This window comes from Daldinia caldariorum (genome assembly GCF_022478825.1).
Source record: "Daldinia caldariorum strain CBS 122874 unplaced genomic scaffold F4812scaffold_5, whole genome shotgun sequence".
Lineage (NCBI taxonomy): Eukaryota > Fungi > Ascomycota > Sordariomycetes > Xylariales > Hypoxylaceae > Daldinia > Daldinia caldariorum.
In genome coordinates, this window is record NW_025953041.1 from 1,642,281 (window position 1) to 1,666,769 (window position 24,489).

Genomic DNA, 24,489 nt, shown 5'->3' on the forward strand with positions numbered 1-24,489 from the left:
CCGGCTGCCGGATGACTTGTGCGACCGGCCTTCACGACCTCGGGACTTAGCTTATTAGCGGGGGAGGGGAAATACCTAGGTACCTAAGCTGCTAGCTCTAATGGCCGTGTCACCACCATTACCTATACACTACCTATAACGCTAAACTTTCTTTAAATTTGGGCCAAGCCCCTTAGAATCTCTATGTAATACACATGCCTTAAATACCTACGTAATAGGTAATACACCATAATACTTATCCAGTAACAAGTTAGGTTCTTCCCGTCCGCCCCGTCGCACACATGCACTTCGCATCACGAGATCTCCAAGGGAAGGGGGACAAGTAAGACATATCATCTCGTCTTTTTTTTTCTAGTCGTCTCACTCCCTTCTTCTTTTTTTTTTTTTCCGTTCCAACAGTCTTTATTTAACCTAACCCCTTGCGAACTGCAGTGTGTTACAAGTAAGTAATAGGTAAGGTAACAGGTATCTAATGTTACCTTGAAGGTATTGGTCGAATGGGCAACGTTACACTTTGGGCACATGCTTAGATTCTACATAATGCAGATAGGGATCTCACGATATAAATGCCTAGGTAGGTAGGTAGTGTTTCTAGACTCTTTTATCATTCGATGACGTTGCCTCCAATAATATAGGTACATACTCAATTTATATCAACGAGCCAACCCCTCCAAATGATCGAGAGATACTGTCCTAAGAATAATAGAAAAGATATTAACCAATCAAATTTAAACGAGCAATGTACCTGTGTCTCGTTGGCGCTAGACGATATATATAATTATTGCTTGGACCCCTACTTTTATATGAGGTAGGTACCTCTCACATAGAAAGCCATATCGCAAGGCGGTTAATAAAAGGTAACCTATCTTGATTGGCCTTATAAGAAGATATCTATATACAATATAGGCAGGTTAGGTATGTAGGTGTGTGTGTAAGAGCCGCGATGCTCTACCTATCATTTTATAATCGAACGAATGAATTCACCCCTTGCGCCCGACTTGAAAAAGAAGAAGAAAAATGTATCATACATCTAGAAGTAAAATATATATCAGCTGAGCAACAACGACAAGAGCAACAAGAGCAAGAACAACGAGAACAATAACAAGCTCGCCACCCGTAATCAAAAAATGCTAGAATATACTAATCCCAATCCGCCCATCATCAATTCATATCACATTCACGTTCTTCCCTCTCCCTCTCTTTCTCTCAAAAACGCCAATCTAAAGGAAGCATAGACAGAAAAAAAAAAACATCTCTTCGCTTGTTTTATAGACCAGCCACCCAAGTGCTTGTCGCTATCGCCGCAGCAAGGGGTAACTGGCGCCAGCGCCCTGTGCGCCTTCCGATATTCTCGTGGTACGTAGTCTGGTTGGGCGTCATGTCGGGGGCGTTTCCGAAAAAGAACGTCGGGCTCCTGTCGGGAATGGGACAGACGGCCCCGGGCGCGGACGGGTCCTTGCACCGGACCGCGTAGTCGGAGTGCCTCGACGCCAGCGACGAGTTGAAGTACGCCTTGACGTAGCTGACGACCGTAGCCGCGTCCGTCTTCGGCGGGCCCTGCGACCACCCGGCGTTCCCGTTGCTCCAGTGCGACAGCTGCAGGTTACCCGGGGTAGACGGCACCCCCGTCCCGTTCATCTCCGCCAGCAGCTGCGCGTCCGCGTAGAAGAGCACCCGGTCCGGCAGGAAGTCGATCCGGTACTCGTGGAAGTCCTCCGTCGGGTCGAACGGCAGGTGGATCTTCCTGAAGTCCCCCGTCCCGGACGCGTCGAACCCGTTGTTCTTCGACTCCTCGGACTGTAGGACGAGATTGACCGGGAATGTGCTGTTGCTCCTGTCGAACTCCGACGATAAAAACTCGATGTCGATTTCTTGGGTGTCATTCATATACTAGGTAACGTAAACGAGATCATATTAGCGAGAGTTTAGAATATATAATATAGATGGATACCTAGGTATAACCGCGAATAGAGGTTAAACAGCTTATGTATCTGGATTCACGATTCATTACTCACCCAGAAGAAAGCACTGCAAGTGCCTGGAACATCCGTGACCTTTATGCCCGCCCTGAAAGTCCCGTGGAAGTAATGAGCATCCGTCGTGGAAGCGTCCGCGCAAGGAACCATGCCATTTTCGATCTCACTTCCAACCACCAGCTCCAGGCCGGCATCGCCACCTCTGGGCCCCGTCCCGTTGTATACCTGTTCGTCGATGATATTGTTCGATATAACATTCTGCACGGTAAACGCTTGGCCGTAAGGACCTCGCGCGACTTCGCTAGACATGTTGAACGCTTGCGGCGTCCACTCGTAGCCTCCGTAGGCCTTGGCCCCAGCCCCGCCCACGATATCCAGGTGGACGAAGTCGCTCTCTAACAAGTCGGTGAAAACGTATCGCCCGTCGTCCGAAGGCGTTGTGATCGAATATCCGCATTCGCAGTCTGCCAACGCGAGGTCGCAAAACGCGAGCAGCAGCGGGGTTAAGATACGGAAAGAAGTCGAAGCCATCATGTAAACAAAAAAAGAAAAGAAAAGAAAAAAGCTATTCTCATGCGCACGCGTACTTAGTATTACAGAAGCACACTTCGAGGAGCCGCTGGCGGAGCAGTTCGTGGTGGTGGTGGTAGTAGTAGTATCGCGAACACGAATGATTTCCCATGCAAGAAGAACTCGAATGATGAAGCGATCTCGAGGAAGCAGGAGGACAAAGGAACATCGAACTCATATACTCGAACGAGACTTTCTGGCTTCATGTGAGGCAACCCGTTAAGCGAAGCAAAGCAAAGGCAGATGAGTGAGTGATACCTTAACTCAAGGTAGGCATGTGTGACCATAAATAAATATAAAGTCTATCATTAGTTCTCAAATGAGGGATAACGCCTTCTAAAGAAAGAAAAAAAAAGCTATGCCCTGTCCTGCCACTGTTGGCAGGCACTATAATCAGAAATCATGGACAGGGCGCCGAAAAACTCCAAGCGTGCAGGAATAGATAACCTAAGTGGAAGGGGAAGGACCTCGTGGGTCAACTAACTGGTACCTTCGTAACTCGACGCAAGGGGACTCTCCTTCAGTGATACTTTGAATGTCATGTAGGTAGCACAATAAGGGGTTGTACACATGTACAGCAAATTTCACTTTCCGAGTACCTATCACGAGGTCATAAGGATAAGTGTAAGGAACCAACGAGCACTCGGGTGCCTGCAGCGCACAGATAAGAAAGGGGGGCATCGTGGCGTCCAGTCAAGCGCTACGGGTCGGACGATTGCTTCTATGTTTTTATATGTGACGATGTGATAAGTCATCTCCCTGTCACATATATATAGGTATATGCGTTGGTAATAATGATAATAACAATAAAATAGCAATATTACGGTAATACGGTAATAACGCAGTGCGACATCTGAAATACCCGAACTTGGAGAGAGATGTGATATATTGAATATCTGACGCGTGTGTAGTTATCTATAATTCAACGAGAACCACTTCCAAACGAACCCGAAGAGCATTAATTCAATCTGTGTACGCGCCTGTGCTTTCCGATTTGCCACGTCTCAAGTTTCCATCCTGAGATACTCGGTTTGCCAGCTCTATTAACATGACTCGACTTAGGAAAATTAAAAACCGAGAAAAGAAGCGCGAAAAAAATGAAAAGACAAGAACGGAAAAACGAAACCTAAAAAAAAAGAAGTAGACGATCGCGCAAGGAAAGCATCGAATGGAAAAAACGACAGCCAGTATGTAGAACAAGGTATCTGACAACAACAGGCAGAGTAAAGAAAGGGTTAAAAAAAGTTGTTGGAGAAAAAATAGCAGCAGCATTAAAATAAGAATAAGAGTGCCGTAGCTAATAGAACAGAGGGGAAAAGAAGATATCACGAATGGTCCAGCCAGCCAACTGCATCACACATTATATTGCGCGCGGCGCGCCGAGGTTTCCCCTCCCCTTTTTTTTCACTAGGTCATCACGAGAGCCTTCCCAATTCCAGGCCCTCCCCTTGAGACCAGTTGACGTCGGATGCAGATGTCGGATGCAAACACTATGAGAAAGACGACGAGTCCCATAAACAACAACACCCCCACGCCTGTCCAGACCCCGGAGTGTGAGAAAATAAGACAGTAACAGAAAGGCGCAAACGTAGGAGGTATATGCCGCGTACACTTCTCCCATACCGCCCCTAATTAGTAGACAAAAGACTAGGAAAATCGTGAGTCTCGTGAAAATTTCTAATACACACTCTCCTCGTCGGCCCCTTGAGAAATCATAGAGGGCGTCGAGACGTTGGACGACGCCTCAACGTCATCCACGTAGCCAACGAGTGCTTGAGAGTGAAGTCGGAAAGCTTCGCCCATAAGTCGGGTGATGCTGCAAACTAAGTTAGCCTCGTACAACAAAAAGTAGAAAATTCGGAATATATATCGACTTACCCCCAAACGACTACTTCATCAAGCATAGAGCCCCAAAGGTGAGCCACGGTCGAACTTAATTGCTGCGAGTTCATGGCACCCTCCGCATCCTTATCGAAGAGACTCCTGACCTTCAGATACATGGCCATCTCTTCCTCGGAAGCAGCTTCTTCATCATGTTCCAGACGATATAGCCACAAGGTGAGGGTGATCATGAGATCCATGCCGCATAGAGGATGTTCAATGCTCCAGTTGGTCGGAGAAGTACGAGCAACCCAGCGCACGCCTTGGCGGACAGCAGTCTCGATACAGTTGTAACACTCGTCGATTACCTTGATCATCTCGCTGGAGCGCTTTACCCTGTCGCGTGCATTCGACATAGCAGCAGCTACTTCGTAGTGGTCATGGTATCGGAGAGCTTCCTGAACTGTCTTCAAGTCAACTTCTAGGCGAGCGCGGGCGTTGCGATACATTGCCTTGGCATTGAAGATTAGGGGATGCCCCTTGTGAGGTGCGCTGAGAGGGACTGTGTCAGCCTCGGGCTCGCAGAGTTCTAGAGATTTCTCCCACGTCTCGAGAGCCATTCGGAGCTTGTACTCAGTCACCACATCTTGGAGTGCCTCAGGGCTACGCTTATGATACCACACTTCGAGGAACAATGCGTTGATCATAACACGCGTTGCGAAGGCGCTATATTTTAACATCACACCCTGAAAGAGGTTCTCATGAGCAACCATGAACGTAACTGGAGGTGATGCTTTCAACTGTTCTTGCCAAGCAGCTTCGTCAGTAACCTTAGAGTTCCAAAGCGCCTCCTGGGAAGGAAGCTGAAGGTCCTCAAACTCGTTGAAACTAATGGCAGGAGTGTGATTGTATGTTAGGGTGAGCAACCCGAAAAAGATGTAGACAGCATAGTATGTGCGCCGGCAACCTTCATCCTCAATCCATTCGTCACGTTTCGGCTGTGCACCCTCACGACTATCTTGCCGAAGTTTCAACTCATAGCGATTACCAGCCACCATATTAGCCAGGAGACTCTTGATAGAACAGGCCCATTCCAATCCCTTCGGATCTCCACTCCAGCTAGCGAAGATCATATTGAGAAGTGAGCTCTGCATCGTCCAGAGGGGGCACTTCCGGGAGCTGAAGTTCTCCTTGTTTTGCAAGAACTGGTTGACCAAGACCTTGGAGCCGATATGGCACATATAAGCTTGGTCTTGGTCGAAAGCATAAAGTGCACCAATCGACAGCACCGCGAGCAGCAAGGCGGGAGATACCTGGGTAACATTAAACGATGCAGGATGCAAGAACGGTAGGTGGTGGTGGAAGAGCGTAAAATAAGTCGATAGATAACGGTTCAAGGAAGATAAGTTCGGAACACGGAAGCCTTCAGGAATTGCGTGTTCGATATCGTTTGCTCGAATGTTATCTAGAATTGTATTTCGCTCTTCGTCGCTGTTCACTCGAGGAACATTGAATCCACCCGAGGTCTGGGGTGGGGGGTTAGCTGACTTGTTCGTAATAAGAGGCACACATGGATTTGGATTTGGGATGTTGAAGGCCGCTGGGCCGGTGCTGAGAGACGGCGAGTTTTCTACGGAGTGAGACGTGGACATGTAGCCGTTATAGCTGGAACCAGGGGATAAGTCAGGTTGGACCTCAGTGGCACTCACATTGGCAAAAGGCTGTTGCGACTCGAATGAAGCTGATGCGTTCGATGCAACCGATTGAGCTTTGGCATCCATTGTCGACTGGGAAACAAACGAATCCCAGGGTACGCTGTGAGGTAGCGGAACAGCGCTGGCAGGGTAAGTAACCGCGGGGTCCATTATCGGAGCGCTGGTGGGAGTATACGCCATCGAGGGACCAGATTCGTAGGGACTTGCATTGTCGCGCATCATGGCTTTATGGTGGAGATCGGCTACCAGCATAGCAGCGTGTTCGACGTCGAAGGCGCCTTCACTACTGGCTTCAATTTGTTCACTTAGAGTCGACGTGTCAATGGCAATGGAAGATTTTGAGGGACCACCGACGGATCGAGCTTTAGAGACACCAGCGCCTGCGCGGCGCTTTCCATCGCTGTGGAGAGGTACCCCTCCATCTTTAGCATGAACGGTACGGTCGTGACGAAGAAGAAGGTCGCGTCGTACAAAGGTACTTCTACACTTCATACATTTGAAAGGGCGCTCCTTTGTATCTATTCCAATTCAAGTCAGCTTTTTAAGAATCTGAGGTAATGCAATTGACTACGTTAAGTAAGATCGGCTTGAGGAATTGTGGTGTTGAGGGGTAGTGATATCGGATGGGAGGGGGGAAGAGGGGGGGGCAAGGGTTAGACGTGGAACGGAGGGGTTTTGGAAACCATCAAAGAGATTAGATGGAAAGGGGAATTTCGCGGTACATACGCGATCGCTCGTGTCTGCTACGATGTTCGCTTCTGCTGAATGCCCTGTTACAAAACTGGCATTTGTACTTCCTCTCTGGTTGCGCGAGTGAGGTCTTTCGGGGGACCGGAGTTGATGAGGCGGATGTGGGGAGGACTGCCACGCTTGCGCCCGGCATCTTCAATAAAATGTTTGTCGCGTTGGTTGACGGTGGGTTGTTTTATTGGTAAAAAATAGATTTCCAAAGTCAATGGGCTTCTCTCGCTTTAAACAATGACTACGGTCGACGCTCCGAAAATTGATCTTCTTGAACCTTCACAGGCCGATCGTTGAAATCGCCTGGCTCTCCTCGCTCGCACGCGCGCTCCCGTGGGCTTTAAAGTGTGTCTTCTTGACTGGACTGATGATAGTTGGTCATTTGTATCGGTATAAGGAGCATGGAATGGGTTTGGTGATAAGATGATGCGGCCTATGCCGGAGGGGTGAATTAGTCTCGAAGCACAGACGTGTTCGAGATGATGCAGTCGTCTTTATATTGGACGACGCAGAAAAATATAGCTAACGATGCGCGGGTTCAGATCGTTATGAATGAAAGAGGGGTTCGAGGGGTTGATAAAGGTAGACGGGAAGAAAAATGTTGAAAGTTTAGGAAATTTAGGAGGAGGAGGAGGGGGAAAGGAACGGAGGGAGCGAAGGAGGGACAATGCCGGGTCAAAATGAGGGAGGGAAAATTGGATGCGCTGTGCGGGAAGTTCTGCTCTTCTTTGCAGCGCTGCGTTGTGCTGTGCTGCGCTGTGCTATGCAAAAGTGGCTAGTGCAAGCCAGGGAGGGGGAATAGGTACATAGGAAACAGGTTGGGTACATGTACGTACGGTTTAGAGACCGATGTCCAGTAGAGACAGGTGATGTACCTAGCGTACCTATTTACCTAGGTAGGTACGGAATAGGTACTATGTATGTAGTTGGCTGGAATTGAATTCTTGGAGACAAGAACCCCACCTGATTGAGCGAAACAAAACAGTACGTACCTGATACCGCGTACTGACACGCTAAAATTTAGGCGGCTGGGTACGAGAAGATAGCTGACGATGCTAGACGTTACTAACGGGCGGGACCAAAAGCACGAGCACCGATAACCTGCAAGGACCAGTCGGATTAGCAACAGCAAAGTGGGTAGGGTTGGGGGAGGGAAGGGGGGGTTTACTAGGAAGGTGAAGCGGTTTGTGGCTTTTTTTGGTCAAGGTGGTGAGTTGCGAGTTGCGCCGCAGGCAAAGTAGGAATAAGTATGGCCCGATCGAGTCAAGCGAGTGGATGCGGGCCGGCTGCACGGGTTTCTTAGAGGTGGGTGCTTGGTGTTGTAATTAGCGGTGTTATGCAGGGCTTTACGGGTACCTTGGCGGTGGATTGCAGCAGCTTCACAGGGCAACCGGGGATGTGACTTTCTAGTGGGGATTTAAGAGCTTTTTTTTTTTTCTTCCTCTCTTCGGAGTACCTTAACCTAGGCTTTTCAGAAGACGCTACCTCGCGTACCTAACGATTGTATTCCTTCTTTACCTCTCTATGACCCTTCTGGTACTCGTCAATCGATGCGGTGTGCAAACAAGGTTATTTATTCACACCGCTAATATATTATATGCTAGTTCTGCATTGAAGCGGTTCTTCATGTGTTATGCATTAAAGAATGCCCAACGTGTTCTTGGAAGGAGATTAGTGTAAAATACATGGGCATGTTGCTTCGGTAGTTCTAGGTACCTATGCTACCTCTTTTTTTATGGTGCGTCGCGAGCATCGCGGGCGTCGAGGGGCATATTGAAAAAGAAAAAAAAGCCGAAAAGGTCTGGCAGGACAAAAAAGAAAAATCAGGTGGGATGTTTTGGCGGGGAAGATGTACAAAAAAGCTACATTTAGAAGATACGTATTTACGCAAGATTACCAAGATTACTCAGGTACCCAGGATGTAGGTCAGCTTGAAATTCAATTCGAATCTCCAGCCACAAAAGGGGGGGCGGGGAATGAAAGGAACAATTACACTAGAAGAATGAAAGAACAGCCTTCGATGTTGACAGCATTGGAACATGAGCCATGCATCGCCGAGGGGTCCGTGAACAGGGAGTCCGGACGTGTCTCCATCCACATCACATTTCCAGTTTCGTCTTGGCGTGCCACGTTCAATTTTGTGACCCGTGACCCCGTCTGTAAGTCGTGTCAAAAAGAAGCGAAGCATTAGCATTAGCATTAGTTACATAAGTTACATAATGCTCTACATAATGAATCCGGTACCCAAGATGGTTAAAACTCCTAGGCCTGACTGCTGGCTGGTTCGCTGCTCGGCAAAAGTAGCAAAAGCAGCAACTGGACATCCATTGATGTGTCGCGGTATTTGTCTCTCTCCAAGTCTTGCAATTTAAATTATTTATTACTTATTAGTACCGAGGTGAAATTAGCAATGTCTTGCTTTTTGAATCTCATTAGTACTAGGTAATTCGTAAACGTGTACGAAATAGAAAGTAGAGAGTAGAAAGTGGAAAGTGGAAAATAAAATTTCAAATAAAGAGATCCCTTTGCCCCTCCATCTAAACCGTATCACGGGTTGACTAATGCATTGCGGCGAATCAGTGCCTCCCTGGAGGTCACGGATCATAGCAAAGAATCCTTAATCTGATGGGATCTGACCACTTCATTTCCGCGTCGATCCAACAAATTTTCTTTTGAGATTGGATGCTTTAAACGAGACCTAATATATTTAAGAATTTTTCACATGAGATGGATTTATTTGTAGAACTATGGCGTTTTGCATCAGTCTTATTCATCTTATTCAGCTACTCGTTACTTTTTGGTGTACGTCTTTTGAATTTTGACGTGATGCGCCTTCAACTTTAAGGATCCATTTTGGCGCATTTTCAAAGATAATCGATACCTTAGGTACCACCTTAGGTACAAATTAGAACTGGTCGAATACCTGGAGGTACCTACCTAGGTCTAGGTATCTAAAGTTTTTAACCCCTCCATCCCACTTTCTTCGCCATCAGCCTCCAAAGTTTCGCCATAAAAGCCCCTCCACACTCTTATTATTAATTCTGCTTAATCTAAGTTTATAATAAGTCAGCGCAAACAAACATTATCGTAATAATCATAAATTGTGTCATCTGTTAATATTTGTAGCACCTGAAAACGTCTTGGGAGTGTGTGGAATCAAAAATGGTCCGCGAAGGATTTAACATCAGGTCTTTTATTTTATCTACTTATACCCGCCCATGCTGACTCTCCACACCGGGCAGCCAAAAAAAAAACAAAATCCAGTTTAGATATGACGCGAAGATATAGAGAGAGGTATGTCTAGTATATGCTGTCACGTATACGTATCTGATGCAGGTAGTGGGAATCCCCAACATGAAAGTAGGTGTGTGTAACAGCATGTAGGTAGGTATACATAGTATTCAACGGCCTGTCCCAAAATAGTGTCTACGAGTCTGAGAGACTCCCCGTTCAGTAGTCAGCCGACTGTAAGCTGACCATCCGCCTCGCTTCCGATATGCAAGAAACTGGAGCAGCGAAAGGCTAGTGCGCTGCCCAAAAAAGGGACACAATCTCTCTTAGGTATTAAGTTTATACAGAACTAACCCTAAACTTAGGTATGGCTTCAATGCAACGTAGATGGCGTAGATAACGACATACATACCTTACCTTAGGTACTTACATACATACATACATACATACATGCAAATGCATGCTTTTTTCTTCGACGGAATGAAACGTGGTGGAACGCTGCTGGAGAAGCGCTGAGAACTTGGCTTTTAATGATTTATCCCTTCCCATCACCACTTCACCACTTCACTGGACGGGAAGTCATCGTGATCATGATGAACATTTTCTAGAGCCTCCAAACATCGGGTGCGTCTCCGCGAAAAGGTGGTCCCAGTTATCCTTTCATTATGGTTTGCCGAAATGCAAAATCCTACCTCACCGGTTCCTCGTTCCCTCTCACAGACGGTGAGGGGTTGACTGTCGAGAGCGGGGCAGCCGACGGCTTTCATGAGGGGCTGGCTTGTCTGCTTCTAGTTGTTTAATGTACGTAGTCTATGTAGGTACCTGGTAGGTAGGGAGGGAGGGCTAGGTACAGCATGTACAATACGTAGAACGGAATTCTTCATATTATTGGCTACAATACTTCCTATATTCCTAAAAGAACTGATCTGGACACGAATCATGTACTTTGTAGGATGTGCGTAATATGTATGAGATACTGGTATGAGGACCTATGTGAGCAATTCTTTTTTTCTTCCTTATTCGTAATTATTTCTTGCTGTTGCAAATGATACCCTACAAGTTCATTGGCGTATCTATATTCCATAGGTAACTTACTAGTTAAATCTTGACAACTATCAAATGTTTATTTTTGGCCTTTCTAACGTCATAGGTAAGAAACCCTCTTATCTCGGTATTGGCCGATGATATTACGCGTAGAACATTTCCCCTTTTTGTCGACGAGTTTATGTAAATCGTAAAACGTTCCCCGTAAATTACCTTAACAGGACGCCCGCCCTTGCGAGCTCTTGTAAAAAGCCGGAAGTCCGTTGGCCCACAAAGCCCCACGGCGCTGAGAGCTTTCCCCGATGCTGGATACCCTCGACATCACGGGACAAGTAGGAAAACCCACCCCTTGATGCTTCGACGGAAACCTTCTCCGTTCATCGTGATCGCGTGGCAGGACGTGAGAGGCCTTCTGGTCACCTCACACCTACTATAGCTGAATAGCGGAGGTATAGGACACAGCTTCGTTCTTTAAAATAAACCCATACTTTGCAAGTAGAAGGACATAAGAGCAACAACGAAACGCCTAATAGACGCCCCGACGTTACACTCAACCTCAACCCCTGGGAATAAGTGCTATGGAGGATCACCATCCTTGTTTCGAGAAGCAAGACTCGACGATGCCGGCGTGTTGTTGACCACCAAGCAGGTGTCTTAGCATTTCTAGACGGTATGGGCTTTGTTCTATTGTAGCAGAAACCGAGACTGGTAACAGGTTTGACACACGACGTTGGAACCTGAGTGGAGTATACATAGCTTACATAGTGGTATATACTATCCACATCCATATTGGCATGTCCATATCCACAACACTAAAAGTCGCCGGAGGGAAATAGTTTCTTTGTTTTAATGGGCTCCGCTAGTCCACTTGCTCGTAAGTTGCATCTTCACCTGATTCTGGAGTACAGCAGATCTTCCGCACTTGGACGTCTTGATTAGCTCCCGCTTTTATGTAAACATGAAGTTGGAGAATTGCGGCTGGGGCCGTCAAAAACAGAGAAAAGCGCTGCATTATCTAGGTACCTGTTAGAGATCTGCAGACCTGATTGATAAGGGGAAATACGGGGGGACATTGGAACCGAATGATATGCACACACATACTTGTCTCTCTCCGTGTGCGTGGGCTTGGGAGTTTAATACTAGAATTTATTGACCCCCATCCCCCCTCCCCTTGGACCTCGGGATTCTCATAATAGCGCGTCTTATATAGTTGAATCAAGAACCGGAATAGCTCGAAACTGGAAAAGGCGAGGTTCGCGGGACTCTTCCGGTGATCTCCACGTGTGCTAACCTAACATCGATCGTCAGGCCCAAGCCGGTCTAGTGTAGGTCAATAGGAGAGGAAACTAATTTAATTTCTTCGAGGATCCACTTGACGCGACTCCCGGGTCTCACATTTCATCACGATGATACCTCTAGGCCCATTGCTTTTAGGAACGACATAAGAGGTACAATACTGACTACATAGCAGTACACTAGACAAATATGAGACAAGGACGATATGAGCCCTGCTCGATGGCTCCAGGAACATGGGGCAATGGAAAATTCTTTAATGATTGGCGTCCCAATGATCTGGGAAGGAGAAGTGTCGGACATTTTTGAGGGCACAAGCAGAGAAAAGACAGCAGTCTATTTCCCTATCTTGCCGCAATCCCATCAATCCCATCGATCGCACCCCTGAAGATCGTTCGTATCTACTTTTGCGCCGCATTTTTATATTCTGGCTTATACCCACGATGATACGACTGCCGGGACGTCTAACGTAAGAATATTATCCTAATCCCTGCACCTAAGGCGAGATCCAGGTCTTTTCACTCGGGGAGTGGTTGCTGCGTACCTATCCGAAATATCCGCCAAGGCTCATCTGGGGAGGACAATTTCGCGGTATCATAGATTCGGACTTCTGCACTTAAAGTCACTTTGTTTGTATCTTTAAGATGGCTCTCTCACTTCCGGCTGTCGCAAACAGCACGGGTCCGTTCACGATGTGTGATTGAGATAGGCAAGTAAGCCTATCCGTGCGGGTAGGCAAACCTGCGGGAAATCACTTCCCGCGGCGAACTGCTCCCTAATCCGACGAGTTGTATCCCATCAAGGTTCTAACAAGATCGTTGAGATCATGCGCTTAAACGTGTCGTTTTTTGGTCCCCAGCTGACACTCAAGATGGAAGCCATGTTACTTAACTCGTGGAACAAGACATCGCGGCTGGCGCTCTTTAAGTTTCGGCAAGGTAAGCGTGCGTGCGTCTTGATATGTCACTTGCGCCGTTGGTGGTTGTCGATAGAAGGATAGTTTCGCAGTTCCCGTCGCGTCGACCCGAACCATTGCATGTTCCACGACCTCTGTCTGACTGTGTAGCACAGTCAGGTAGGTATTCGGTGGCTGACGTACATACGCGAGTACGTATAGCTACAGCCGCCGATGCGACGTGTAGTTAATCGCATAGACTATCTCGTAGGATTGCAGAATGTAATCCCACGTGGAGCAGCGGGAGGCCAATTGGGGGCAAAGAAGTCTTAGAACTGTATGTAAGAGCTCGCCCTCCCCGATCTTGTGTCAAGGGTCGCAGGATCGAGCAGATGACAATGGTTCGACAACTATTTTGGTCGTCATAGGGGAAAAGGAGGGTTGGAGGATTTTTGGGGGCGATGATGCCTGCCCTTCTTGGCCAATGTGAGGGGTTGGCTGATACTCGACGACTTCCTCCTTGGAAGACACTATTATGCGGGACTCACGATTGAGATCTTGGACTTCCAAGGTTGCTTCTTTCCCTTTCTTTTCTCTTAGTCGGTTTACATAGCTCACTTAGGTATGGTGCGGTTTATAGTAATAAGTGTTTAAGCTGTCTAAGTGGTAGTCATGAATCAAATATATCTGCCCCTCGTTACTTCATTATTACCTGGTATGCTACTATATTGCAACATGTCACAGCACCAATGATCTGGGGTTTCTTACATCATGTTGGACTTCCGTATTCAGATCAGTTTGAGATGCAACAGAATGGAGGCCTTTGAGGATCTAATCCCCCCTTACCAACGTTCTCCTAACTCCGGCAGGACGAAAGGTCGCCGGATTACTGTACTTAAGACTCATTTATGCCGGTGCGCTCCCACGCCGATCGGCAGAACCGTGATATCTTACGGTCATTCTGATCGGATAGATCAGTCCTGTCTAGACTCTAGAGGGGCTGCAAGGGTGCTTGTTATCTGGTAGATCTGTTGACCGTGAGCATGGGCGTGAGTAACTATGTAGTAGTCGCTGAATCCAGATTCTAATTAACAAGGTAATTTAACGGGAGGGCTAGTCTAGCGAGTTTCGTTTTCGTCCTTGAATTTGGCAACGGCAGGGCCGTGTAATTCAGGGATATGTTCGGTGGTTGCTAGGGTTAATATGAAATGAGCAAGTCTCCGTCTTAACCTGCAGTAGGGCGTCAATGCTTGGTGTTTGTTGATGGGTGTCCGTGGGCGAAAGCTTCCATCCAAGTCTTCCATGCGTCTTCGAAATATTCCGACGGGCTACTTCTAAGCTCCAAGCCATACATACCATCAGGACAGACAGGTATGTATGAATCCTAGCATGCGATAAAGATCCCACGTCTTTAGGATCGTTACAAACGAACGTAACCTCTGACTCCACGTGTATTCGGTGCGCAGGAAGCAACGTATATCAAGTACTATATACTGATGATACTGCTTCTTCACCGAGGCCAAATGCCTAACCTGAGTATCTAGGTAGCGTTACTCGTACATATTATACTGTGTACTCGGTACGCGTATTGCAACGTCGGTTCGCCAAGCGCTATGAGCACGAGGTTGCTGCAGCTTGCATGCATATACTCGACATTTCGTGAGAGCCATGTTACCCCCCTTCCTTCAAATGGGAGTCTTACATAGTACAGTAGAGAGGAGCCCAGCCAGCCAGCTTCTGACTTGACTATTCATGATACCTGTCATTTCTCTTCGATATAACCGATATGATCTTGTAACATTTTTCTTGGCTATTAGTTTATTCCTACATCCCCGGGATAAGATGGTAAGATGTCTCCCGTGGTTGTAAAGTTGATTTACCCGTGCCTAAAGGCCATGTATAAATCATATGTACATGCGCACACTTTTATGATATTTAAACGTTGGAAGGAGAAAAAAAAAAGATGTATTTTTACAGTGTGACCATGTCGTTTTCAGTACGGAGTCTTGTGTAGAGTACAGTGTTAATAGGAAAAAGTAGACTGTCATCTGGCCATTCCCTCTTTCGCTCTTTCTCCCTAAAAAAAGGACCCTTGCTCTATTCGATTGCCTCTGTCTAAATTTCGCTAGATTTAAACTTATTTTGTTTTCCTCCCCCTTGGGTCCGGCATCTCGAATGAGCCGTCCGCCGAGACACACGAAGGGGAAAACAAATTGTTTTATGCATTATGCATTGTGTTACCTCTCTCCATGTATTGTACACTGTAGTAATATGATAGGTAGTTGATGCAGAAAGTGCTCAGGTGTCGAGAGTCAACTTACATGAGGTAAGGTATGAATGATACGTTTTGGCTTGAGGGGGAATTGATTTGATTAAAGTAGGTATCTAATCGATAATTATTCCTCGGCTGCATACTCCTTCTATTCGTAGAAGGTGTTAAGATCCGATACATGCTTAGGGATATTCAAGCACGCCAGGTGTCTTCATATTTTGAAATGCGAGTGCTACCGTACAATACGTTTCCATACCTAGGTAGCACTTACCTAAGGTACGTTGAGATATGGATACCAATGCTAAGTTTATACACGTACATAAGACACCTGATACATGTGGAACTTGGCCCCCTTGTACACAGTACCTACATGTGCGATATTTCCTAGTGACCTTAGGTCCATGCCACATGGTTTAAAGCTCTTTTCCTTACATGAAGTACATACCATATATTCACCTAAGTCTAGATCGAGTCAAAGATAATGCATTGTACTTACCTAAGGTAGATATAGTAAATGCGCAAACAGTCGAAAGGGGGTAGGTATAGACAGACGTACGACAATTTGCGATTGCAATTGCGATTGCTCTCGGCAGGCGGGAAAATTTAAAGGGGTCCAATTCAAAAGAAGAAAGAGGGGTTTCTAGGTTAGGTACTCTCGCTACATAGTACAGACGCTAGGATCATACCTATACTACCTATTACTATATGCGGCTTAGTTCGGTGTTATTAACCTGCCATAACGGTTACCTAAAACGTTTTACAACTAGGTACCTAACCATTGACGGGAGATCAGGAAACAAGCAGACCCCGACTCAGATCTCTAACAAGTACTAGAGACTCAGCCTACCATAGATACCTATCTTAGGTTAGGAGGTCATGTTAGGTTAGGTACCTAGGTCTAGGTAGGTATTACCATATTATTATACTATAGTAGCTAAATTACCTAAGGTAACCTAGCCTGCATACACCCATTAATTCTAGAGTAAGCCCCAAAGCCCCAAAATGTCCCAAACGTCCCAGAGTTCCCAAGAAGAATTAAACCTTACCTTACCTTAATTCCGTCCTTATCCACTATCCACATGTATTATCGGCTGGATGGTCCAAAACTACACACCCCCCCCCTTTCGCCGATTAACTACACTTCACCACCCTCAAGACAAGCTCTGAATCCTATAGGCTGCAACCCAACTTGACACTCGACAGTTATTGTGGTCGTTGCCTTCTTGTCTAAGGTCTATCTAGGTCTGTCCAGGTCTGACTTTCTCATTCAGCCCTCAGCTTAGCCTGGGCCACACACCCCACGAGCCAGTCCTTGAGATGACCGACTAGCCCATCTCGTCAGCGAATTGAACTCCTTACCTTACCTCACTCTCTTTACCCGCCCAGTAAGAAGGGTCTTCCACCATTCACATCTTTTCTAACCTTTGGTCTACTCCAGCAGCAAGACCCTTAGCGCTTATAGCCAAATTGGAACCATAGCAATAAGTTGCGATTGAGAGAGGTCGACACGACGGAAAATTCATTGCGAAATTCGTTGCATCTAGATAATTCTAACTTTTGTGTTTCGTCATCATTTTTTTTCTACTTCTCTTCTAAGTCTATCGTTTTGGACACGCAATTCATCTTCTCGTTTATTATTTCGACTACGGTAGCGACGATAGTAGCGACGACAGCCTCGGTATCAGTCAACGCGTGCCTTCCTACTCCCCTACTCCGGCCTTTGTTCATATTTGATCGCGAAGCGACTTCTAGCAGGCTAATTCCGCGCGGGTTTTAATCCCCTGATCTCGTCCGACTTCGTTTCCCCTTTCCACATTGGCTCGGACATGATTTAATACTATTATTCTTCGAATTCTCTGTAATCACGCTTGGCGCCTCCCACGTCACGATGCTCATGACACAGTCCGCAGTGTCGGCTATAGTAACATCCCAAAAAGATAACACGTACAGTTCGCGGAACAGGTCCCGATCCAACACTCTCGACAAGAACCCCGACTCCGCTATCGAGCTTAGAAACCCGGCATCGTTGGATCGTTCCAGTGGTGACCGTGCTTACCCATACACCATGAATGGCATACTAGGTACCGCGCCTCCTGGCACATTATATGTACGAGCACTCTACGATTACGAGGCCGATGACCGAACAAGTTTGAGTTTTCATGAAGGCGATATAATTCAGGTCATTACCCAGCTAGAAAGCGGATGGTGGGACGGCGTGATCAATGGGGTCCGCGGTTGGTTTCCAAGTAACTATTGTCAGATCATCGAAAACCCCGAAGAGATTCCCGAGCATTTGCAGAACGTGGATGGTGACAATGGAGATGACGAGCTAGAGGACCAAGTGGTATATGACGAAGACCTCGAGGATGACAACGAGTCGGATCAAGATGACTTAAACGGGTTACCCCTCGAAGGCACGAGGCCATCGAGAAAATCTGGCGCCGACTTTTGGATACCTCAGGCCACGCACGACGGCAGATTATTCTATTACAACACTATGACTGGAGAGAGTAGCTCAGAGCTTCCGTTAGAATCGCCGACTTCTTTCAACGAAAATGGGCCGCGGGATCGAATGAACGTAAATATGGTCGAGAAAACGCGAGTACCTCCAGAGCTAATGGCGAGGGGTTTGATGCAAGATGAAGATGAAGACTCGGAAGCAACGTCTGTTTCAGAACTCGAAGGTGAACTGCTCACTAAAAGTTCCATGAGTTCCTTGGTAAGTATATCACATATTCCATGCGTATGTCATAAGCTCACATTGCGTTATATAGCCCTCACGACGTCGTGGCTACGATAGTGTGGGAGTCTCTCCTTCGCCATCTATGGACTCGATGAATGGTTCCCAGGGGGGGGTACGATCACGGGTTGGAACTTACATTAACACCAACCTACCCATGTCTTCAGGTGGTTTAGCACCGACGCTGGCTTCCGCAACCTCCTTCACTGGCGCTAGTTTTAACCTTCCCCAAGCAGCCACGATACCTCGTTCTTTCTTTGACGACGGTAGCGCGCAGCCTTTATCGTGGAACCTCCTCATAGCAAATATGAAGCGCGCTATCGACCGCTACCGAGATGCGATAATAAGCAATAATCGGTCTGAATACGTCGCGCGTGCAGAAGATATATCCGATCATTTGCGGTTGCTCTTAGCTGCTGGTTCTGGCACTACCGACAACCACTCTGGTCAGCCTTCCATCATCTCGACGAATAAGGCGCTATATCCTCACTTCCGAGACATGATGTCAAAGTTTTCTAAACTTGTCATATCTTCTCATATAGCCGCAGCTGATTGGCCGAATGCTGAGTCTGTGCAAAAGTGTATGCAAGAAGCCGACGGTGTACTCGGTGGAGTTTTTAGCTTTGTTGAAGTCGCGAGACAGCAGAGAGGCGAAGAGATCCCACGGTTATTTCCTGGGTTTGTCATAGGCAGCACAACCGGAGGAAGCTGGCAAAACAATGGACTTGGTCCCCGCGACCCTATCACATCAAATTTCTTGGAGGACGATGAGGCTTACGCCGAGCCATCCGCGATACTAGATGGGAACCTTCTCGAAAGGCTTGATGAATATAAGAGGATGCTAGTCTCTAGCATCAGGGAGCTGGAAAAATATCTCGGTTTATCTGACAAGATTGTGTCGCCATATAAGCATGAGCTCATCGGTAACAACGTCTGCATTGCGGGCGGGAAAGTTCTAGACATGTTCAAGCCTTGGGTTACGATGATTGAATCTATTGACCTTTCATCGCTAGAAAATACGTTTCAGACGCCTCAGCTTGCCGACTTTAGCACCTATAAACAAAGCCTTTACGACAATATATCGGACCTTATATTAGGATGTCAGGCTGTTGCCGGTCCCTTAGGTGATGAATGGTCTGAGGTTCGAGGGGAGTCATTGGAAGGCAGGCTTGAGTATGTCAGGCAGTGTGCGAGGACTCTGGAAACGAATTCTTCCCACATTTGCTTTTCCCTCCAGCTCCTCTCTGAACAGGTCCAATTTAGTCTTCAGCAGCAGCATGAAGCTCTCATGCAGGAAGATGGCCTACAGAGAGGACCGCATAGAAGAGACCCGATGTTATCTTCCAATTCGATGCATATTCGCTCGGACTCGGACTACCTCCTCGCGAACATCAGACCTCCTCTTATATCTTCAGCCTCCTATCCTGAAGAGACCACCAACTTCCCTAGGAAGGCCGGTAACTTGTCCAAGGTCGCGAAGCTATTGGGAGAGAATTCTATTGCTCCGCCCGTCGTCCAACCAGTCGAGGAAACGCCACCGTTCCTACGGCTTGACCTTGAGAATGACCTGTCCTGGGATCTCAAGGCACCCCAGCCGGCAGTCAAGGGTGGCTCATTGTTGGCATTGGTTGAACAACTCACGAGACACGACAAGTCTGATTTCAGTTTCAATAACACGTTCCTTTTAACATATAGGTCTTTCACCACGGCTCGAGAATTATTCGAGCTTCTAGTCAAGCGCTTCAATATTCAACCACCAGAAGGATTGAGTAATACCGATTATGAGATGTGGAGAGACCGGAAGCAAAAGCTGATCCGATTCCGCGTGGTGAATATCATTAAGACTTGGTTCGAAAATTTCTGGATGGAGGAGCCGACCGATGAAACGAGGCAACTGATCCGCGATGTATACGCATTTGCAAGGGATACTGTCAAATCTACGGAGACTCCCGGCGCCAATAACCTCATGGCCGTCCTAGACCAACGACTCAGTGGCAAAGAAATATCATCCAAACGTATGATACAAACATTTAACAACAATGTTCCGCCGCCGATCATGCCCAAGAATATGAAAAAGCTGAAATTCCTCGACATCGACGTCACTGAATTCGCCCGTCAGCTAACAATCATCGAGTCTAAGCTATATGGCAAGATCAAACCAACAGAATGCCTCAACAAGACATGGCAGAAGAAGGTGGGCGAAAACGAACCCGAACCTGCACCGAATGTGAAAGCACTCATTTTACATTCAAATCAAATGACAAACTGGGTTGCCGAGATGATCCTGGCTCAGATGGATGTGAAGAAGCGAGTGATCGTCATAAAGCATTTCGTCTCAGTTGCTGATGTGAGTTTTGATATCCGGATTTGCTTATATACGCAATACTAATCATTTTTAGAAATGCCGGAGCCTTAATAACTTTTCCACTTTGACGTCGATTATCTCTGCTCTAGGCACCGCCCCCATCGCACGTCTAAAGAGAACCTGGGATCAGGTGCCAGCCCGGACTCAAGCTGTTCTGGAGACGATGCGCCGTCTAATGGCGAGTACGAAGAATTTTGGCGAGTATAGAGAGGCTTTGCATGCTGCAAATCCGCCATGCATTCCTTTCTTCGGTATGTTCCCATACCCATACGCGCATTCCTTATCATATACATACTGACACATCTTACAGGTGTATATCTCACCGATCTCACTTTCATTGAGGATGGTATTCCTTCTATTATTAAGAAGACGAATATGATTAATTTTGCCAAGCGTGCGAAGACGGCGGAAGTTATCCGTGACATTCAGCAATATCAGAATTCGCCTTACTCACTTCAGCCCGTGCCGGAATTACAAGATTATATCTTGAGCAACATGCAAGCAGCTGGGGATGTACATGAGATGTATGACAAGAGTTTGAACGTGGAACCACGTGAGCGTGAAGACGAAAAGATCGTGAGGTACGTCAGCATATAAACCCGATCTGATTTATATAGAGGCTTACATTGGTACGATAGGGTCCTGGCTGAGTCTGGCTTCCTATGAGCCAGCTTGCCCTATGACAAGCTGTGTTTCGCACCGCTCCGTTTGACATCTCAAACTGAGCTGTGTATAATAGTAAGAAGGCTTACTCGAGCTATATATTCTATGGCATAAGGATGTAAAGAGCATCCGCCGTGATGCTTCGTTCTATCTTGGCCGCGAATATATGAACCAGCGTGTCTAGGATCATATTTGTGATCTAACTGAGAGCCCTCAATGCACTTTTACGTGGGCTTGTTTTAAGCTCAAGGGAATCGTGGTTGACGCCAAAAATAAAGAAAAGAAAAGAAAAAACAAAAGGCAAGGGTCGGTTGGCATAACTTGACCTATATTGGGAGCTAACAGGTCATAAGCGTAACGAGGGGGTAAGCTGCACAGTTTTTACCTTACTCAACTGAATATCAACCGTGGGTGAGGTACAGGAGCAATATCTATTTATCTGGCAGTGCCGTCAGGTCATGCTGAGCGCTCACAGGTAGATGCAACAGAAGAATTAGTTAAGGGTGGAACTAAATTTGCTGCCGGGGCCTTGGATGGCGGAAAGCTATTGCGAAGGCAACGGTAACGAAGTATGTGATGACGAGAAACAAACAAAACAAAAACCACAAAATGGAAATGGGATATCCGCGAAAGAATACGACGGGAGACCAAATAAAAGGCAGTTCTCCAAAGGGTGGCCCCCGGCTTGAGACAAGATGCATCGATACCGCATAGGTAGACTTGATTTGCTGTTCAGACAAGTATTTAATTGGTTTCTTTATTTTTCTGTGTGGAAGGATGTACTTTACAAGATTCACGGGGAATATAGGGGGGCCTTTTACAGGGACGGCTTTGCATAACGTCGAATCCACACGCCTATTCAGGTGGTTGTTCTTTTGTTCCGGGCTATATACATACATAGATCGATCAGTCCTAAGCGACGACCCCCCATTGGGACATAATTTGCATTATAAAATTTTTTGTTGAGTTTGATATTTTATGGTACTACTATTAATACGTTGATAGGTGCTGGTGGTTGTCAGCCCCCTTTCTTTTTTTTCCTTCTGCATCCTTTCTCAGGCGCTACAATGGGCATATACATACATGGATCAAGTCAAGAGGTGTCCGGATTAGGGAGCGAATAAGGATGGATAAAAAAACTGGTCACGTACTTTTGCATACATTTTTCGCGTGTCTTACTTTTATTTCCGGAGCTTTCTTTTTTTTTTTTTTTTTTTTTTTTTTTTTTTTTTTTTTTTTTTTTTTTTTGAGGTCCATATCTGCTCTGCTCTGGATGGAGGATATCGCTACTCCAACTTTCAGCAAGTTGTTAGCTCAAAGCTGGTTCGTACGCGGTTAAAACTGCCTACCTTAGCTAGGTACTCGAGTCGCGAAGATATGTACGTCTCCAAAACGTGCTTTGCTTTGTGGTAGAGGATGAATTCGTTCGTTCTTTATTATTATAACAACCATCTAATGTTGGACACGTGTTACCAGTACTTGGTGTTTCTTTCTTTCTTTCTTTCATGTCCCTTTGTTGTGGTAGGCTTCACTCACTCACTTACTATAGCTCGACCTTAGATACATAGATCCTTGAGGCTTAAAGACTACCTAACGCGCGATATGGATAGGGGGTTGTTTAAATTCTGTATACATTTAAAACCTCCCTGGGGGTCTAAACCGTGGATCTCGGATCAGATGCGAACTTGTACCAGCTGTGCCAAGTAGCTGTACCCAGTACTTTGTCTATACTATACACGACGGAATTCCACGCGTATGTACAACATGCCGTCGCACGAGCGATTCGGCCCGCCAGTGCGGAAGGATTAGTATGAGCTGCATTGGAAAACGAAGTCCACTCGCCCGCATTACAGCTGGCTGGCTAGCTGCCTGCCGACAGCGCACAGTTATTTATTGCATGGGGCTGGCTAGATGTGTTTCTCTCTCTCATTTTTTATTGGATTTCTTTTATAAAGTATTCAAAGTATGATACGGTTTTTATTTCGTGTACCCAGCGGGCTCCGTTTCGTAAACGAAAAGAAGAAGGGGTTTATAATTTGCGGACCTTTGGTTGGTTAGGTATGTTTTATAGGATGTTGATGAGGGTGCGTCTAGTGATGTAGGTAGAGATCGTGATGGACAAGTCTATATCAGATCACATTTATTTTCTCTTTCCCCCCCTCCACCTTTTCGGGTTTTATTTATAGCATGTAATGTACTTGAGGATCACGATGAATATTCTAATGTCTTATATGGTTTACATATAATATATAACTAACCTCATCTCCAATTGTCCTTATTGCTATGATAATATTAGGCCAGGTTAGGCACTTAGATAGATAATACTCTCTCCCTGACATTTTTTCTCTTTTTACTATATCCATTTTTTCCCCTCCTGCGTTGTCCCGCAATCCGCTATCGCCAGGCATTCGAGAAAACAAGCTCCTCCGGCGCCCAAACTGAACGTCCTCATGGTATCCCCCCTCGTTTGGGACACACGACCCGTGCGTGCATCGCGCAGCCGACTCCTTCATACCTGGTATGCAAAGCTTCCAATTCCCGCCAGTCAAACGCCGATGCGCTACACCCATTTGCCCACCCACTTGCCCATGACATACATACATACATGCATACATGCAGAGCCAGATTCCAGCAACCGACGGGTCGAGGGGGAGGAGAGGGGGGAGGGTGGAGGGGAGGGGTTACCCTACGGCACGGCTGGAAAATGTGTCTAGCTACATGGTACTGGTTCTGCGATCACCGTATGGGGTGCATGCCTAGTCTGGTTTTCGGTCTTGTGAATTGTACAAAGTACACCTCCCTACGAGAATATGTAACTGTTTGGGATCTCCATACCTCCATATCTATCGGTCATCCGCGCGCGCGACATGCAAGTCGTGCATACATGCATGTCTCACCAGCTCCCGTGCTACCCCAGGGACAATATGGTCGGCCGCATGCCCAGCCGGCTCGTTATTGGCTGCTATACGCGGGTTTGGGCTTCCGTGCCGGTACAGTATGTATGTATGTTGGATTACCTAGGTCAGGTCAGGTAGGTAGGTACCTAACCTGAGGTATCGGGGATAAAGAAAAAGGGGGGGGGGGGGGGGGGGGGTTGTATACCGATTATAAATGGGTAACGTGTGTGCCAACCTCAAACATGGGGGAGGTATATAGGTGTAAA

At 46.7% G+C, this 24,489-nt stretch overlaps 3 protein-coding genes across 3 annotated transcripts; 1 reads left to right on the plus strand and 2 right to left on the minus strand.

Moving 5' to 3' along the window:
- Window positions 1–726: 726 nt before the first annotated feature.
- Window positions 727–3,150, minus strand: F4812DRAFT_423743 (glycoside hydrolase family 16 protein). Its single transcript, XM_047933777.1, has 2 exons — window positions 2,016–3,150; window positions 727–1,890 (listed from the first exon to the last, which is right to left on the minus strand). The coding sequence occupies exons 1-2, from the start codon at window positions 2,508–2,510 to the stop codon at window positions 1,267–1,269; spliced, it is 1,119 nt and encodes a 372-aa protein (XP_047791892.1). The 5' UTR covers window positions 2,511–3,150; the 3' UTR covers window positions 727–1,266.
- Window positions 3,151–3,983: 833 nt separating this feature from the next.
- Window positions 3,984–6,606, minus strand: F4812DRAFT_335862 (fungal-specific transcription factor domain-containing protein). Its single transcript, XM_047931595.1, has 3 exons — window positions 4,425–6,606; window positions 4,157–4,362; window positions 3,984–4,081 (listed from the first exon to the last, which is right to left on the minus strand). The coding sequence occupies exons 1-2, from the start codon at window positions 6,572–6,574 to the stop codon at window positions 4,224–4,226; spliced, it is 2,289 nt and encodes a 762-aa protein (XP_047791893.1). The 5' UTR covers window positions 6,575–6,606; the 3' UTR covers window positions 3,984–4,081; window positions 4,157–4,223.
- Window positions 6,607–17,623: 11,017 nt separating this feature from the next.
- F4812DRAFT_450651 (ras GEF) lies at window positions 17,624–21,329 on the plus strand (the record flags this gene model as incomplete). The annotated part of the gene is made up of 5 exons (XM_047936113.1): window positions 17,624–18,277; window positions 18,333–20,645; window positions 20,698–20,914; window positions 20,974–21,244; window positions 21,302–21,329. The coding sequence occupies 5 exons, from the start codon at window positions 17,624–17,626 to the stop codon at window positions 21,327–21,329; spliced, it is 3,483 nt and encodes a 1,160-aa protein (XP_047791894.1).
- Between the last annotated feature and the right edge of the window lie 3,160 nt (window positions 21,330–24,489).